Below are 17087 nucleotides of genomic sequence, written 5' to 3' on the forward strand. Positions count from 1 at the left end.
GAGATTAACTATTAATCCTTCCCCTCCCTCCATGTCCAAAGATCAGTGTTGGAAACAAGGTCACAGCATGAGACAGAGGCCATGACCTCAGTTTCTCTCCTCCCTCCACCTCCCACACCCATGGCCTGCTGGGTGTATGAGTGAGGCTTGGTGGCTCAGAGCCTCAGCCCGTGGCCATCTCCTGTGTTCCAATTTGTCCACAGGAGAGACGCCAAGGTGGGAGGGTTGGGATGTGGGTAGAGAGAAGAGTTGGGGGGTCCAGAAGTGTGAGAGGTGGACACAGAGACATAGACCAAAGACCCCCAGCACAACTTTATTAGCACCCCATGCCAACACCAACAACCTTTCCACTAGAGGACTATGTGAGGGCCCACGGTGGGTGAGGGAGACAAGGAGGCAGGACCTGAAGAGGGAGTGTGGGGCTCAGGGCCTCTGAGTTACTCATCGCTCAATAAATGACCCAGGATGACACTCCACGCTTCTGCTGGTGGCCTCATGGCACCCACCACCCTGCCTTAGCCACTGCTCGCGGTAGGGCAGGAGGAGTTTCCATCACGGTCCGGGGTCCCCGATAGGGGCTGGCCCATCCGATCCACACACCAGCAGGGGCCTCGGCGCTGCCCCTGGGAGGAGCGGCACTGGGGGGAAGGGGGAGAAGCACACAGATCAGGGGTGAGGCCTGAGGCTTCCCGCAGGACAGAGGGAGGGGGGCCCTGAGTCTGAGAATGCAGAAACAGCTGACAGTTCCCTCAGGGCAATGAGGCCCACTGGGTTCCCTTCCCTTGGCTCTCTCTCTTCTCTACCCACTAAATGGTACCCATTCTTCTATGCCACAACAGTAGTTCTCCAAGTGTGGTCCCCAAACCCACTGCATCAGCATCACCAGAGAACTTTTTGAAATGCAAATTCCCAGGCCCTCCCCTCTGAACCTATCTAATCATGGGGCTCAGCTGTCTCTGGTTTAACAAGCTCTCTGGGGGATTCCAAAGCACCTCAAGTCTGAGAAACACTGAGTTAGGCTGTTCCTCTACTACAGCGTGTGGTTGGATATTCTTTATGCTTGTGTGGTTCGTAAAGTTGTGAGATCCTTAAAGGCAGGGACAGTGTTTATTTAGACACACACATCCATCCCCTGGCAGGAGCTCTGCGCTGGTGGAGAAAGGGGAGGAGAGGGGTGGCCTCACCTGCCGCTTCCGGTAGAAGCCTCGATGGTCACAATTAGGCACGTAGAGGGTGTGAGCCCCGCGGTAGACCTCGGTCTGCAGCTGCTGCAGTACTGAGTCCAGGTGTCTGCGGCATGGGCCCTGGGGGGGCAGGAGGGAGGGCGGCTCAGAACCGTCCCAGCTGAGCTCCACCACACTACCCACCGGCCCCACCAGCCAGGCTGCCAGGACATACCCTGGAGACGTCTCCAAGCTGTGCTTGTGGGCCCCGTGCACCTGGGCCCTCCTGCCCCAAGGCAGCAGACTCAGATGGGGATCCCACCCCTCCCACTCCCTGCCAGCCCCACACGCACCATCTCGGTATCTTGGACACCCCCAGAATTGGGCCGGGAGGGGGTGGTAGAGGTCCCGGGATTCTTCTCTTGCTCTCTGCGGTTCGCATCCAGTGGGCGGCTGGTTCTGGCTTGGGGTTTACTCTCCTTTGGAGTCACCTCTACATGAGGAATGGAGGAAGGAGAAGAGGCCAGAGAATCAGGGTGAGGGCCAAGTCCCTTGTCAAATGCCAAAGACCAGAGTCAAGTGGGGAGCCTGGGAGGCCCCTCCTGCCCACTGAAGTGAGAGGAAGAGAGGACCTTGTGGAGTAGTAGGAAAACGGAAGGCGGTTAGAACCTAGATCCACTGCTACCTTATCCTGGCCTTGCTTTCTTTTCTGATAAATGGCGATATTACCTTTCCCGAAAACATCCTCAGGGTAATTTTAAGGCTTATAATGAATAAGCATTTTGGAAAGTAAAAATCTAGGGTTTGGGGTGAGAAGAACTTGTTGTTCCAGCAGAGTCCAGCAGGGGGTGCGCCAACCCAGGGAGATGGGGCAGAAAACCAACAGATGTGGGAGGGGGTCAGCAGGGACCCAAGTGGAATGTGTGCCCCTGCGGTGACCTTGCTGTGACTCAGCCCACTCCTCCCAGGCCTGAGATGCGGTTACTTTGGGGGCACTGCAGTGGGGGCCTCTCCCTTTTGGTCCCCTGTGGCTCGTCCCAGTTCAACCCCAGTGGTCCCAGGAGCCTATGCGATTCAGCCTTTAACCAGGATGGGCTGAGGGGCAGGTTGCAAAGGTGCAGGGAGTGAGAGGCTTCCAACCTGCAGGCTGCTCCTAGCTCTAGGAAAAGTTTCATAAATGGTGTCTGGGGGTCTGGGGAGAGCTCAGGACTCGGGTGGGGCAAGGAAATAAAACAGGGCTAGGAAAAGGCAGGGAGGGGAGCAAGCACTGCTTGGAATTTGTCCCAGCTGTAAAATCAGATACTTTATGAGCCCTGGAGGTATCATCTCTCCCTCTGTGTCCAAAGACAGGCTCTGCTCAAGCCCCCCACCCTCAAACCTGGAGAGTTGCTCCCATCTGCTCCAGGCAGCCCAAGTGTTATTTCCTCTGCAATCCTGACACCCCACACTCTTCAGACGCTGCTCCTCACTTCCCCCATTTACCACAGAACCATGCCTGCCAACTGTCTCCCCTGACCTACGCAGACCACCTCTTCTAAAGGGACCCCCAGGCATTTGGTACTGAAAGAAACTCCAAGTTATTTTCCCATCCCTTGCCACTGAAGAAGCTAGGAGCTTGGATGCCTCTAGGGTGGGAGCAGTTTGCATTTCCTGCCCTCCTCATCTCCCCGCTGTCCCCCACCTTTGAGGTGCTGACTCACTTCTGTCCCACCCATCCAGTGACTCAGCCTTCTATTTTCCTCCCTGGGGTAGGCTGGGGTGGGGAGGGGTGAGTGGGGGGATGGAGTGGAGGGTTCTGAGCAGGTTTAAAACATAACCCTAACTTGGTAGATTTCCTCTTTGCCCTCTTCTGTCCTTGTCCCCCCAGGGCTCAAAAGCCCTGCCCTCTGTCCCTAGTTCAGTCTGGAACAGTTCTGGATTTGGGGCATCTTCTGTTCCAGACTGGATGTCCAGGTGCTCCGGACACCTGGTATTACCAAGAGAGGAGGAGAGGTTTCTCAGTGTGTGCTGGATTCAGGAGTCCCCTGCCCTCCATCTCAAAGTGGAAGCTGAGAATAACATCTGGGTCCTTTCTCCAGCTTGGGGAGCTAGGGTTAAAGAGCTGGGCCTCAAGGGGAAATCAACCCGGCAGGGGTGCGGTGGGGGGGGCAGAAGCTTGAGAGCTCAGACCTCTCCTTGCCTTATCCCCAGATCCCCTGGCTGCACCCTAGCCTTCAACTGCGCTCTGCACTTGGCTCCTTGGCCACCCAAAGGTACCCCCTCAGCGTCGGGAAGGAGGAGCAGTCAATGTCCTGGGCTCCGAGGCTGGCAAGGCTGTCCGCCCCCGTCTCTTCAGGACCCTGCCATTAGAGTTGCGGTCTCACAGGGGCGGGACGGGGGCGGGGCGCCGACTCACCCGAGGGCGCGCGGGCCCGGCGGCAGCGGCCCCGGCCGAGCAGCAGCGCTCGCAAAGGTGCCTCTTCTTCCTGGGGCGGCTGGCACTGCAGACCTGGGGCGCAGTTAGGGGTGTAGACTCCGCACTGCTCCCCCTCCCTCCTGACGCAGCCCCCGGCTTCAGCACAGCTCTCCGCCGGCGACTCTCCGACCTCCTCCTCCACGCAGACCCCGGCACAACCCGCCTGCAGCCCCTGCCCGCAGCCTGGGCACCGTGCCAAGGCGCCTTCTGGGCGGGCAGCGAGCAGCAGAGTTAGCAGCAGCAGTGGCGGCAGCAGCCTGTGGGGGGGCATGGCCACGTTTTTCGCTCCGTCCACTCCTCCCAGAGCAGGCGAAGCGCAGCTGCTGCCCGCCGCCGCCCCTCTGCCTTAAGTAGCAGTCTCTGGTTAGGGGCCGAGCCCTTTAAGAGCCAGGTGAAGGGGGAGGGAGGTGGAAACAGGGGCAATCCCTAAACTGGGTGGGACTGGAGAGGCCCCCTCCCCCACCTGGGTCCTCCCCACTCTTCTCTCCCCACTCCCTTCCCAGTTTCTGTTTACTTCCCAAATTGCTCTGATTTTTCTTGCTTTGTTCCTGGGAATCTCGCCCGGAATTTGGGAGCTGGACAGCTGGCTGGAGAAACTGGAGGGTGGGGAAGAGTGCGGGAAGGGAGGATGGGAGTTGGGCTGCAAAGGAAAACCCAAAATCCAGTTCGTGTGTGTGTGTGTGTGTGTGTGTGTGTGTGTGTGTGTGTGTGTGTAGAGGAAGGGGGTGCGGAGACTGAGGTGTGGAGCGAGAATATGGGGGGCCACGGTGACCTGAGAAGAGATGGTGTGTGGGGGTCATGAGAGGGACATGGATGAATGTGAAGAGAGAGAGAGAGAGAGAGAGATGATGGGTGCCTTGGGAGAACTGGTTGCTGATGGGATAGAGTAGACCAAGGGAGGGCCGAGGAGGGGAAAAAATTGGGAAAGGAGCAAGAGAACATAATCCCTGAGAAGTGACTACAGGGAAGTTGGGTGTGAGGGGAGCCAGGCATACAATGATAGAGCGGTTGGGGGAAGCGAGAGGTGAAATGGGGAGAGGGTGGGAGGAAGGAACTGTGGGAAACCCTGGCCTTGTGCTGGGAAACATGGGAGTCGGGAAGGATTGAAGAGGGGGTGGCTGAGCACTGGGAGGTAGGGAGGAGGGGAGGAGTTGGACAGCTGAAATTATGGGGGGACAAAAGTTAGAGGAACTCACACTCGGGTTGTTCTTGGGGACAGTGGCCAGAAAGCAGACCCTCCCCCGATCCTTTATCCAGCTCAGCCCCCACCCCGCCTCCATTCCTCTCCCCCTCCAGTATCAGTCTCACCCTGCCCCCAGCATCATCCATTGGGTTTTCTGTGTGCCTCAGGCTCTGCTGCCCTCTAACTGTCTACTTTCCCCTCCAGCCCCAGGGGGTGATGGAGGGGGGCATCGCCTGAAAGAGAGCTGGTCTGGGTGTTTGTCTGCCCACTTGCCTGCCTGAGCTCCACTGGCCTGCCGCCCTCACTCCCACCCAGCCCTTCCCCAGGCAGCGCCCCGCCCGGCCCCAGCACTCCTAGCTGGCCTTGGAAGAAGGTCCGTTTCCTTCGGCAACACACACCCACTCAGCTCCGGGTTATGCAATGGCCATCTCACTTTTTCCTAAAACAAGGGCTCTAGGCAGTGACTAAGTTTAAATTCTGGGCCCCCAAGCAAGAATGTCAGCAAGCGCTCTCCGAACTTTTAGACAAATACAAAATAAAAAGAACCTCACTCCCAGCGGCAACCCCTGGGGCTACCCTGGGACCAGTGTTTGGGGAGCAGTGTCTTCTGGGAGCCCTGAGATACTGCTGCAGATTGGATGGGGCCGGGAGGAGGTGGTGGGTAGGGAAGTGGGAGGCGCAGGCAAGGATCTGTGACCTCCTACTCCAAGTTCTGACCCTAGGGTGGGGAACTGGGTTCCTGTCCCCAAACCCTCGTCACTGTTTATTTTGCCCTGCATAACGTTCTGGCTAGGGCCTTTCTTACGGGTTCCAGCTCATTGCTCCTGAATAAGTCCAAAAGGACTGCGGGAAGTTGGAATGGGGAAGAAATGGCTGTGCTCCCTGCAGAATCTCAGTGTGGCTTTTTCATTTTGTTTGTGCTCTTCCTTGGTAGATTAAATTGCAGAGAAAGCCAATATTGTGCTAGCCTCTAACATCCACCACTCTCTCCTCAATCCCCTTCCTCTCTCCCCACCCAACATATAAGCTCCTCCACCCTATAGTTACCCCCTGCTTACTGCTCCCACCTGCCCAGCTCTGTCCTCCCGGCAGTCCAAATTGAGTTGTACAATCCAGTACCATCCACCACTGTATTGCACTTACTTCCCTTTTTTCTCCATCCTTCCAGCCTGTCCATCGGTGCTAGGGTCTAATCAGTCTCCTGCAGACAGACTCTTGAACTCTACCTTTCCTCCCTTTGGGGTGTCTTCCGCATCAGCATGCAGGGCAGGGATCTGAAGCACAGGGTGGGTACCCAGGACGGTGTGTGAGCCAAGGTGCTCACTCCTGGGACTCTGTCTGGCTTCTGTGTGAGAGAAGAGTGGCTGAGAAGCATCTGCCAGGACTGAGAAAAGGCACTAAACAGCTGGGGCTGTTCCTTATGCTTTTCCGTAAATAAACGCAGCTGGGACTTCCTGCTCCTATTGCATATTACACTCCATTCTCCTGATCCTTTAGGCTTTGCATCTCACAGGCCTTGTCCATCCCTCCAAGTCCAGGGCATCCCTAGGTGCTGACTTCCTTCTGAGAACAAGAGGTAAAGGTGGGGGCCTGCTTGGGTCTGAGCTTTGAGTCTGAAGAGATGAAGGGTAGTGCAATCCAGATGGAAAGAGGAAGATTGAAGACCACAGTGTAAGATGGCCTAGGTCTGCTGTGGACCTGATGGCAACTGCTGTGGTTATCCCAGTCTGGTATTCAGTCTCAGATTTCTGCAATCTGTCCACACATACCCTCCAGAATGGTCTGGCTGGAGTGCCGTCCTCCTCAAAGGCTTTCGGGAGTACTCCATGCTCCCTTCTCTGCCAATAGAATCTGTACTCCCATCTGGCATTTGTGTTCCTGCAGACAGCGGCCCTGCTAACAGGCTCTGATACATCTGCTGATTGGATCACCCTCCCCAGAACCCTCTGGCAGTTTCCCATCTTTGGGCCTGAACTGAGATGACATGTGGATATGACGTGTGGCATAATGGGTGCTCAGTGGTAATGTCTTCTCCTGGACCCCATGCTGTGAGCTCACCGGGGCAAAACCCTCCCCTTGCCACCAGCCGCATCCTGCCAGCTCTCCCTCACCTACCTATCTTGGCCGACTGACGTTGCCCCTTCCTCTGAATTCACCTGCATTATTGTATTGCTGTCTTATATTTTTGTTTATCTTTTCTTGTATCTGATTTTTCTCTTTTGAGAACAGGAGATCCCATACCTTCTTTATCTCTGGGCCCCACAGCTAACAGCCCAAATAAAGAGTTTACCAGCTCAAACAAGTAAATGTGAGTATTTTGGGGAGAGCAAAGGCAGTCCTGGAGGAGGGGGTTGAGAGAGGTGAAGGGGAGGGTCCTGCAATCCTTCTTTTTTTTATTTTAAAATTACTTTATTTATCAAATAAAAAACCATTTCCAAACAAAATAAAGCAAAGCAATGGGAAAAACAAATATCCTGAATTAACTTCATTCTTTCCAGTATACTCCTACCATACCAAAAGAAAATTAATGAACCTTAGTCTCACCTCAGCATTCACATATCGTTAAGATCATCTTCAATATCTTGTTTGTTCCTATTAGATTATCGTTCCCCCTTCCATAGCTGCTGTCTATCTCTAGGTCCCCTATATTCTACAATATAAGACACTTATTTTACATTTTGCAGGGAGTTCACATTAGTGGTAACATACAATATCTCTCCTTTTGTGCCTGGCTTATTTCGCTCAGCATTATGTCTTCATGTTTCATCCATGTTGTCATATTTTTCATGACCTCATTCCTTCTTACTGCCGTGTAGTAGTCCATCGTGTGTGTATACCACATTTTGCATATCCACTCATCTGATGAAGGACATTTAGGTTGTTTCCATCTCTTGGCAATTGTGAACAATGCCTCTATGAACATCAATGTACAAATATCTGTTCGTGTCACTGCTTTCAGATCCTCTGGGTATATACTGAGAAGTGAAATTGCTGGATCATAGGGTAACTCAGTATCTAGTTTTCTGAGGAACCGCCAAACTATCTTCCAGAGTGGCTGAACCATTATACAGTCCCACCAGCAATGAATAAGAGTCCCAGTTTCTCTACATTGTTTCCTGTTTGCTTAATGGCAGCATTCTTACTGGAGTGAGATGATAACTCATTGTGGTCTTGATTTGCAACTCCCTAATAGCTTACAAAGATTAACATTTTTTCATGTGTTTTTTAATCATTTGTATTTCCTCTTCAGAGAAATGTCTTTTCATATCTTTTGCCCATTTAATAATTGGGTTGTTTGTACTATTGTTGTTGAGTTGTAAGTTTTCTTTATATATACAAGATATTAATCTCTTATCAGATACATGGTCTCTAAATATATTCTCCCATTGAATTGGCTGCCTCTTCACCTTTCTGACAAATTCCTTTGGGGTACAGAAGCTTTTAATTCTGAGGAGTTCCCACTTATCTATTTTTTCTTTCATTGCTTGTGCTTTGGGTGTAAGATCTAAGAAGTGCCCTCCTAATAATAGGTATTGAAGATACTTCCCTACATTATCTTCTAGGAGTTTTATGGTACTCTGTCTTATATTGAGGTATTTAATCCATTTTGAGTTAATTTTTGTGTAGGGTGTGAGGCAGGTATCCTCTTTCATTCTTTTGGATATGGATATCCAGCTCTCCCAGTCCCATTTGTTGAAAAGACTGTTATGTCCCAGTTCAGTGGATTTTGGAGCCTTATCAGAAATCAGTCAACCATAGATTTGGGGGTCTGTTTCCCAATTCTCAATTCAATTCCATTGATCGATACGTCTATCTTTGTGCCAATACCATGCTGTTTTGACTACTGTGCTGAAAGCAAAAATTGCCTGCCAAGAATTCTATATGTGATAAAACTGTCTTTCAAAAATGAGGGAGATACAACTCAAGAACAAAAAAACCAAAAACCTAATTTAAAAACTGGGCCAAGGATTCGAATAGACGTTTCTCCAAAGAAGATATTCAAATGGCCAAGAAGCATATGAAAAGATGCTCAACATCGTTAGCCATTAGAGAAATACCCACAAAAATCCCAATAAGATAGTGGAGTTCACACCCACTGGGATAGCTATTATTGAAAATACTGAAAATAATAAATATTGGCAAGGATGAGGAGAAATAGGAACCCTCATACAGGGTAGCAATGTTAGATGATGCAGCCACTGTGGAAAACAGTTTGGCAGTTCCTCAGAAAGTTAAACATAGAATTGCTATATGACTCAGCAATTCCCCTCCCAGGTATAGACCTAAAAGAACTGAAAGGAAGGATTCAGATATTGTACACTGATGCTCATAGCAGCACTACACACAGTAGCCAAAAGGAGAAAGCAACCCAGTGTCAACCAACAGATTAATGGATAAACCAGATGTGGTATATCCATACAATGGAATATTATTTGGCTGTAAAAAGAAGTGTAGTGCTGATACATGCTACAACATGGATGAACTTCGAAGACATCATGTTGAGTGAAATAAACTAGACACAAAAGGAGAAATATTGTATACTTTTTATTATATGAAATACCTAGAATAAACAAATTCCTAGGGACAGAAAGCAGAATAGTGGTTTCCAGGGGTGGGGGTAAGGGGGATTGGGGAGTTATGGCTAAATGAGAAAGAGTGTTGGTTTGGGATGGTAAAAATAGTCTGGGAAATAGATAGTTGTGACAGTTACACACTCAGTATTGTCAGTGTACTTAATGTCAAAGAATTGTCCATTTAAAATGGTTAAAATGATTTTTATGTTTTGTATATTTTAGCACAACTAAAAATAAATAATTATTTTAAAAATAGTTAAAATGGAAAATTTTATATATATATATACACACATATATATATATCCAGAAGAAAAATAATAACTAAAAAACCCATAGGACTGTACAATGCAAAGAGTGAACACTAATGTAAACTATGGATTTTAGTTAACAACATAATTACAATAATATTGGTTCATCAATTGCAACAAAGGAACCACACTCATGCAAAATAATAATAGGGAAAACTGTGTGAGTGTGTGTGTGTGTGTGCACGTGCAGGGAATATGGGAACTCTGTACTTTCAGCATGATTTTTATGTAAACCTACAACTGCTTTAATTTAAAAAATGAGGGAGACATTAAGACATTCCTAGATAAACAAAACTGAGGGCATTTGCCACCACTAGACAGGCCCTACAAAGAATGCTGAAGAGAGTTCTGGAGGTTGAAAGTAAAGGACAATAGACAATAGATCGAAGCTGCCTGAAAAAATAAAGATCTCTGGTGAGGGTAACGACAAGGATAAATATAAATACTAACACTATTGTATTTTTGGTTTGTAACTCCACTTTTTACTTCCTGTAGGATCTAAAAGGCAACTGCATAAAATGAAATGAAAAATCAGTGGTTTTGGACTCATAATGTATAGACATGTAATTTGTGACAAGAACTACATAAAGTTGGGGAGATGGAGGGATATTAAGTTGGTATTAAAGCAAAGAAGATTGTTACAGATTTAGGATGTTAAATTTAAGCTCCATGGTAACCATAAAGAAAATATTGTAGAATATTCAAGCTCATAGAGACAGAAATTAGAGTACAGGTTACCAGGGGTATGGGATAGGGGCAATGTGGAGGTAATACAAAATGAGTGTAGGGTTTTGTTTGGGGAGATGGGAAAGTTTTAGTAATGGAAGGTGGTGAGGGTACCGCAATATTGTGAATGTGATTAATCCCACTGAATGCTATCTTTGGGAGTGGTTGTGATGGGAAAGTTTATGTTGTATTTATGTTCTCACCATTAAAAAAAAGAGAGCAATTAAAGAGACATGACAATTAAATGCATAAGATTTAATGCATAGGATTAATTTAATTGTCATAAGATCCTGGATGGGATCTAATTAGGGGTTAGGAAAGGTTCAATAGGACATTATTGGGACATTATGAAAAAATTGGAATATAGCCAGTAAGCTTTATATCAGTGTTAAAGTTCTTCAAGTTGATAACTATACTTAAGGTGGATACATAAGTGAATACCCTTGTTCTTAGGAAATTTACATGGCAGTATTAAGTGTTCAAGGAGCATGATGTATACATCCTACACTGAAGTGTTCAGAAAATGGATTGATAGGCAGGCAGATAGATAGATAGATAAATAGATAGACAGATGGATTGCTAGATGGATAGATAGAATGATACAGCAAATGCAGTAAAATGTTAATGATATTGGTGGATCTGAGTATCTGGGCGATAGGGGAATGTTGTTCTCTATATCAGGTTTGTATTATTTTTGTAACTTTCCTGTAAGCTTGAAAGTATTTCAAAATAAAAAGTGAAAAAAAAAGGATGCTGGGAGATTCTAGGATAGAATGAAGACTGTGACAGATGAATCTACATGTATTACCAATTTATGGTAATAAATAATGAAGGGAAAATAAAAAGAAGTTGACCTAAGCAACTTTGGAAAATATTGTTTTGAGTAGAAACTGTAAGGCTGAAATAAAAGGAAGTGTATACTATGCATGCACACTGTACTCTAGTTAATAAATTTTTTTCTCACGGGTTTATGGGTTAACATTTTTACTTTTTTTTTTTTTAACATGTACACTGGGATTGAACAACTAAGTGATGGCTGCTGGGAGCCAGGTTTCTCATTGTGGGAGAGAAGTTACAGATAAGCAAGGTGGAGGAAGGCTAGATTTAACCCAATGGTACTAGACTGGAGTCAGAGAGATCACTATTATCATGTTTAGATTAATATATGTACAGAGGGTAGGCACAAAAACAATTAGAGATATGTGTGCATATATAGGTTAATATACATACATATATTACCTAACTCTGTCCACCAATAGGGCCTTGAAGCAATGACATCCCAATGGCAGTGGGTACACTCAACACCAGATCTTGGTTTCTAAAGACAATCCTCTAATAAAAGGAACCAGAGCTCCCTGCAAGAAACGGCTGGTTCTAGGGCTGGGGCAGGGAAAATAAAGATGAGTGTGGAGTACCTTGTAATGCCAGAAAGTAAGGAAGTACCTAAAAAACAAAATGATGGAGGGATGTCAAAGGGACACAGGAACAAACCTGAAAAAGCTCCTAATGGTCAAAGCTGAAACAACTTGAGCAATAAAATAAATAACATAGTACTGGATTATAGCCCAGTGTATAAAAATCAATATACATGAATGCAGACTGGTATAAATAAATGATGAAATACACACATAAATAAATGGGGAAGAAGAGACAAAACTTCCTTTCAGGAGACTTCCAAAAAATTTATGTAGATACTCCCCTCCAGAAGGTGGAACTTAACACCCCTTGCTCCCTTTGAGAGTAGGTTAGTCTGGCTTCCAAAAAAGAGACTAAGGAAAGGAAAAAAGTGTCACTTTAAAAGGCAAAAGCCACCTTAACCAAGTGATCCAAGTTAAAGTAAAAAGATTATTTAAAAAATATATATCATAATAATGGTTTGCTAAACAAACAGAAACACTTTGTATGTCCCTAAGAGATGGCTCCTGCTTGTGAAAAACAAGCACTATTCCTAAAAAAGGAATAAATGCTCACCTGATTGTGGAGAAGAAAAGAATTTATTCACAATCTTGCCAGAACAGGCCGCAACCAAAATGGAGGGCTTGATGCGCAGAACAATAGACCCAGCACTATTTACTCCCTACACCTAACTCGCAAGTCCCTCCCCTGTTTCTCCAGTGGCTGGATACTTAAGAGGTTACATTCTATTGGACAGGCCTAACTAGCCCTGCCCAAATTTGAAACATGCAGTCAGTGCAAATTGGAAACATTTGAAAAGTCTCCCCCAGAACCTAAGACACTTGAAACAAGGAACATTTGAAACAAGAAACATTTGAAACAAGTCTCCACCCCTCTTTCCTTTGTTCTTTAACTGCAGAGCCAGTCTGAGCTAGTTTGGTAACAACTTATGAAGCTATTTTGGGAACCTCTACCCCGGAGTCTCCACCTTGCAAGGGCAGTGGGTGGATAAACAGGAGGACTGGCCACTGATTACAGCTTGGCTTCTTGACCCTCTGCCATTCCTCTGAGCTGTCCCCACCCTGTGTGAAAGCTAAACTTAATCTAATTCTCACATGCTTCCAAGGAGATAACAGTCTAATCAGGGAATGGCCACATAAAGTGATGATGATGATGATGATGATGATGATAGCTTACATATTGAATACTTTCTATATGTCAAGAACTCTGCTAGGGAGTATGACTCCCGGGGATGAATGTGGACCTGGCATCGTGGGACTGAGAGTATCTTCAAAATGAGACGAAATAGTTTCAGTGGCTGAGAGATTCCAAATGGAGTCGAGAGGTCACTCTGGTGGACATTCTTATGCACTATATAGATAACACCTCTTAGGCTTTAATGTATTGGAATAGCTAGAAGTAAATACCTGAAACTACCAAACTCCAACCCAGCAGTCTGGACTCCTGAAGACAATTATATAATAATGGAGATTACAAGGGGTGACAGTGTGATTGTGAAGACCTTGTGGATCACACCCCCTTTATCTAGTGTATGGATGAGTGGAGGAATGGGGATAAAAACTAAAGGACAAACAGGGTGGGATGGGGGGATGATTTGGGTGTTCTTTTTTCACTTTTATTTTTTATTCTTGTTCTGGTTCTTTCTGACGTAAGGAAAATGTTCAGAGATAGATTGTGGTGATGAATGCATAACTATGTTATCATACTGTGGACAGTGGATTGTATATCATGGATGATTGTATGCTGTGTGAATGTATTTCAATAAAACTGAATTAAAAAAAACTCAACAATATCATGGCAATTTTTATATGAAAATTAAAAAAAAATTATACCAACAACAACAACAAAAACGAGTCCACCTATTTTATTCACATTTAAAAATAAAGAATTTAAAGATAATTCCAATGAGGCACAAATATGGTTGTAACAAAACATCCTACCATTCAATATAACCAACCTAGGATAACACAATACAATGATGTGTCCTTTCTTAACATCTCATATTTTGTTTTGGATTTCTAGTGACTTTACACATACTATGTCTTGTCTGCTTTTTACTGGCTTATAAACTCTTTTAGGACAGTGGCCACGTCCTCTATTTCCCCTCCGTAAAGTGGGGATTGCAACACCTACTTTACAGGACTGCTATGAGTATGAGGGGTAATCATGTGATGTACATGGTAAGCATCAATGAATTTTTCTGTAATGAATGAATGAAGTGCCTAGCTTAGTTCCCGTGCCACACTAAGGTGTTAACATAATTCTCATCATCCTCAATCTTAATATTTGTTGAATGAATGATCCTATCCTGGTTCAAAAGTGTTGTGTCACAGCTGCAATTCTGTGCTTTGGAAGGCTGCATTGGACTGGAAAAGAACTAGAGAAAGGCAGTGTTTCAGTGTGGTGGGAATACCAGACTATGAGAGTGAACCAAACAGATAAGGGTTCTCCAATCTGAAGGGGAAGCAGAGATATTCAGATTCAACTCAACTTCACTGAATGCTTATTTATTTATTCTTTTTGCATTATTCTCACAAGGTTCCACTACCATCCCTATTTTGCAGATAAGAAGACATACCGAGGGAGGTTAAATACCTTGCCAAAGTACACACAGCTTAGGTGGGGAGATCCACTGGATTCCAAGCTCAGTGCTCCTTTCACTGCAACACAGAAGCTTTTGTGATGTAGAAAGATATTAAGGTTTTGGATAAGTTAAATACAGGACTTGTTTATTTAATTCCCTAAGTACTCAAACCAGGTGTAATTTCTAGAGCTGGAAAGAACTTGTTTTAAGGCAAATGGAAGGGTTGCCTTATGTTGGGGGTGGGGTAGGGAACAAACACAAGAAATGTATTATTATGATAAATAGCACAAACTGAGAAAAGAAAAACGTTAGAAGAGAGTTAATAAAATCACAGAGAAAAGATCCCTAGCAAATCACAGGAAGACTAGACTCCTCTTCTTTTTCCCCAGCTATAGCCCAAGCCTGAATCCTGGCTCTTCCCTAAAGTTTCGAGTCTACCCTCTAGGAGAAGTACTGGCCAGATAGCTGAGATATCTTGTGGGGATGAGGCTATTTCCTGCTACTTACTCTGCAGGCTGTGCCAAGAGGTGGAGATTCACACTTCTTCCTCCAGGTTGCTTGGATTTGCTGACACAAAGAATGGCCTCGATCTGGTATTGCGTAGATCCTAGGAACGTGCATCTTTCTTTCCTGTATGACCTGTATGAACAGCTGACAACTTGGTTGGGAAGAAAACTGCCTAGAAATTTTGGGGCACATAAGTGTCAAGAAGACAGTTTTCACTTCTATTTACTTTGTCTTATATGACTACCTGGTTTTATCAAGTGGATTCTGATAAAATATTTTATTAAAAAATGCATTGTATAAAATTGGAAATATAATTTAAAGATGATAGGAAAGGGAAATGATCATTATTTGAAAGTTATTTGATTATCTATCTGGACTATTCAAAAGAATGAATTGGTAGAAATAGTAAGAGAGTTTAGGAAAGTATCCAGAAAATACATATTGGCCCTTTTTAGAATGTATATTTTATCATGGCTATTTCTTTGATTTAGATCATCTCAATTCAAATAGACATATTGGTTACAGTTATAATGAAGTTATCATCTATTGTTATTTTCTAAATTGCTTGCTTTATATTTAAGTTTTTTAGACAGGAGTGAATATTGAATATTAATAAATAGCATTTTGTTACACACTGAGTTGGCCAAATGTGATAATATTTTGTCCCCCGTTGAATTTATGTTTGTTGTTATTAATGCCTTATGATGAGTAATCTGTAAATTCTTAAGAGTAAACCAATGGATAGCTGGTTCTAGTAACTATTAAACAATTTTGAATTTTGTATTCATATGCTTAGGTAAAAGTGGTTCGAAATTTTGTTCATCATCACTACATTGTTCAGATGTTCATATCACTATCATGATGGCCAAATAAAAACAATTGGTATTTAAAAAAAAATGCATTGTAGATCTCAATGTAAAACATAAAACCATAAAACTTCTGGAACAAAATCATAGGAGAAAATTTTTGTGACCCTGGGTTAGGCAAAGATTTCTTAAATACACCACCAAAAGCATGATCCATGAAATAAAAAAATTAATGAATGGGACGTCTTCACAGTTAAGAGGCTTGGGGCATTTCTGTAGCTCAGGAAGAAGTTGTGGAAAGTGGAAGAGAAACAATGAAGGAACGAGAAGAAGCTGGAGATATATTGAGGAGTATAACTTTTCAGAACTAAGCAATGGAGGGGCTGGAAGGGAGTCAAGAAAACACCCCACTTCAATGATTCTTCTCTAAGGATGAAAACACTAAGACCTTTACTTTTCGGTCACACAAAATTGGGGCTTTAGTCTAGGTTTCATGTTTCCCAGTCTCCACCTGTTTCCATTATGCTATGTGGCCACAATGCATGGTACACAAGATGACGGCTTTTCTTTCATTCAACATTTGTAGACTACCTGCTTATGATGGATATAGGATAGGATAGGCCTTAGGGTGAAGGAGCTCACAGCCTAGCAGAGAGACAGATGTACATACACAGACGACTTTAATAATAAAAGCTAGACTAGAATAAGTGCTATAAATGAGGGCAAATGGCATGGAATGAGAATACAGAGGAGAAGAAATTCTTTTTATCCGGAAAAGGGAGATCAGATGGTAGGCGGAAATCGAGGAAGTCCTCCAGAAGTCTAAACTCCGCAGAATGGCAACAAACATCCTATAGTAGCTGCTCAATAAATGTTAGTATCCTTCCTCCCTTCACAATATGACCCCAATCTAACTTTCCTTTAGCCACGCCAAACCCCGCTGTGCCTCAAAAGCATGCCATTTCATGCCACTGTGCTTTTTGCATCCGATGTTCCCTCCTCCGGGAATAGGCTGCTCTTCCCAGAATGAACGAACAGTGCCATGAAATGATTGGACGTCAAAGAGCTTGGGAGAATACAAAACATAAAGCATTAAGCGCCCGAACCATATAGGCTTAACTCTTCTTGAACCGCAGTCTCCTCTCCTGAAAAAAGGAGGTAAGATTTATTTCATTAGGTTGTTGAGTGGATTATGAGGGCATTCCTATAACGCTTTTAGCCTCACTCCAGGAACGGAACAAGCACTCCAGAAATATTCGCAGTATTTCTCCGTGCGTGGCAACCTTCTAGGCCTGCCCCGCCCAGGGCAGGAGCCGCCCCTAGAGCGTCTCCCCTCAGTGCCCAGAGCAGCCAGCACAATATCCG

The 17087-nt window shown here is 45.2% G+C and overlaps 1 protein-coding gene across 3 annotated transcripts; it reads right to left on the reverse strand.

Moving 5' to 3' along the window:
• Window positions 1-292: 292 nt before the first annotated feature.
• On the reverse strand, window positions 293-6156 carry IGFBP6 (insulin like growth factor binding protein 6). Of its 3 annotated transcripts, none has more exons than XM_037847661.1 (5): window positions 5945-6156; window positions 3559-3875; window positions 1517-1656; window positions 1185-1304; window positions 293-638 (listed from the first exon to the last, which is right to left on the reverse strand). In XM_037847661.1, exons 1-5 carry the CDS (start codon window positions 5959-5961, stop codon window positions 516-518), a joined length of 717 nt encoding a protein of 238 aa, XP_037703589.1. In that variant the 5' UTR covers window positions 5962-6156; the 3' UTR covers window positions 293-515. The 3 variants fall into 3 exon arrangements, with proteins under 3 accessions (XP_037703589.1, XP_037703591.1, XP_037703592.1); XM_037847663.1 differs by lacking the exon at window positions 5945-6156 and adding an exon at window positions 4927-4955; XM_037847664.1 differs by lacking the exon at window positions 5945-6156 and having other exon boundaries at window positions 3559-4089.
• Window positions 6157-17087: the final 10931 nt, after the last annotated feature.

Source organism: Choloepus didactylus, chromosome 8 (assembly GCF_015220235.1).
Source record: "Choloepus didactylus isolate mChoDid1 chromosome 8, mChoDid1.pri, whole genome shotgun sequence".
Taxonomy (NCBI): Eukaryota; Metazoa; Chordata; class Mammalia; order Pilosa; family Megalonychidae; genus Choloepus; species Choloepus didactylus.

Coding starts and splice junctions, on each gene's coding strand:
- IGFBP6 (XM_037847661.1), bottom strand. Junction 1,305..1,516: donor GTGTCCAAGATACCGAGATG/GTGCGTGTGGGG, acceptor CTGCCCCCCCAG/GGCCCATGCCGCAGACACCT. Junction 639..1,184: donor GCTTCTACCGGAAGCGGCAG/GTGAGGCCACCC, acceptor CCTTCCCCCCAG/TGCCGCTCCTCCCAGGGGCA.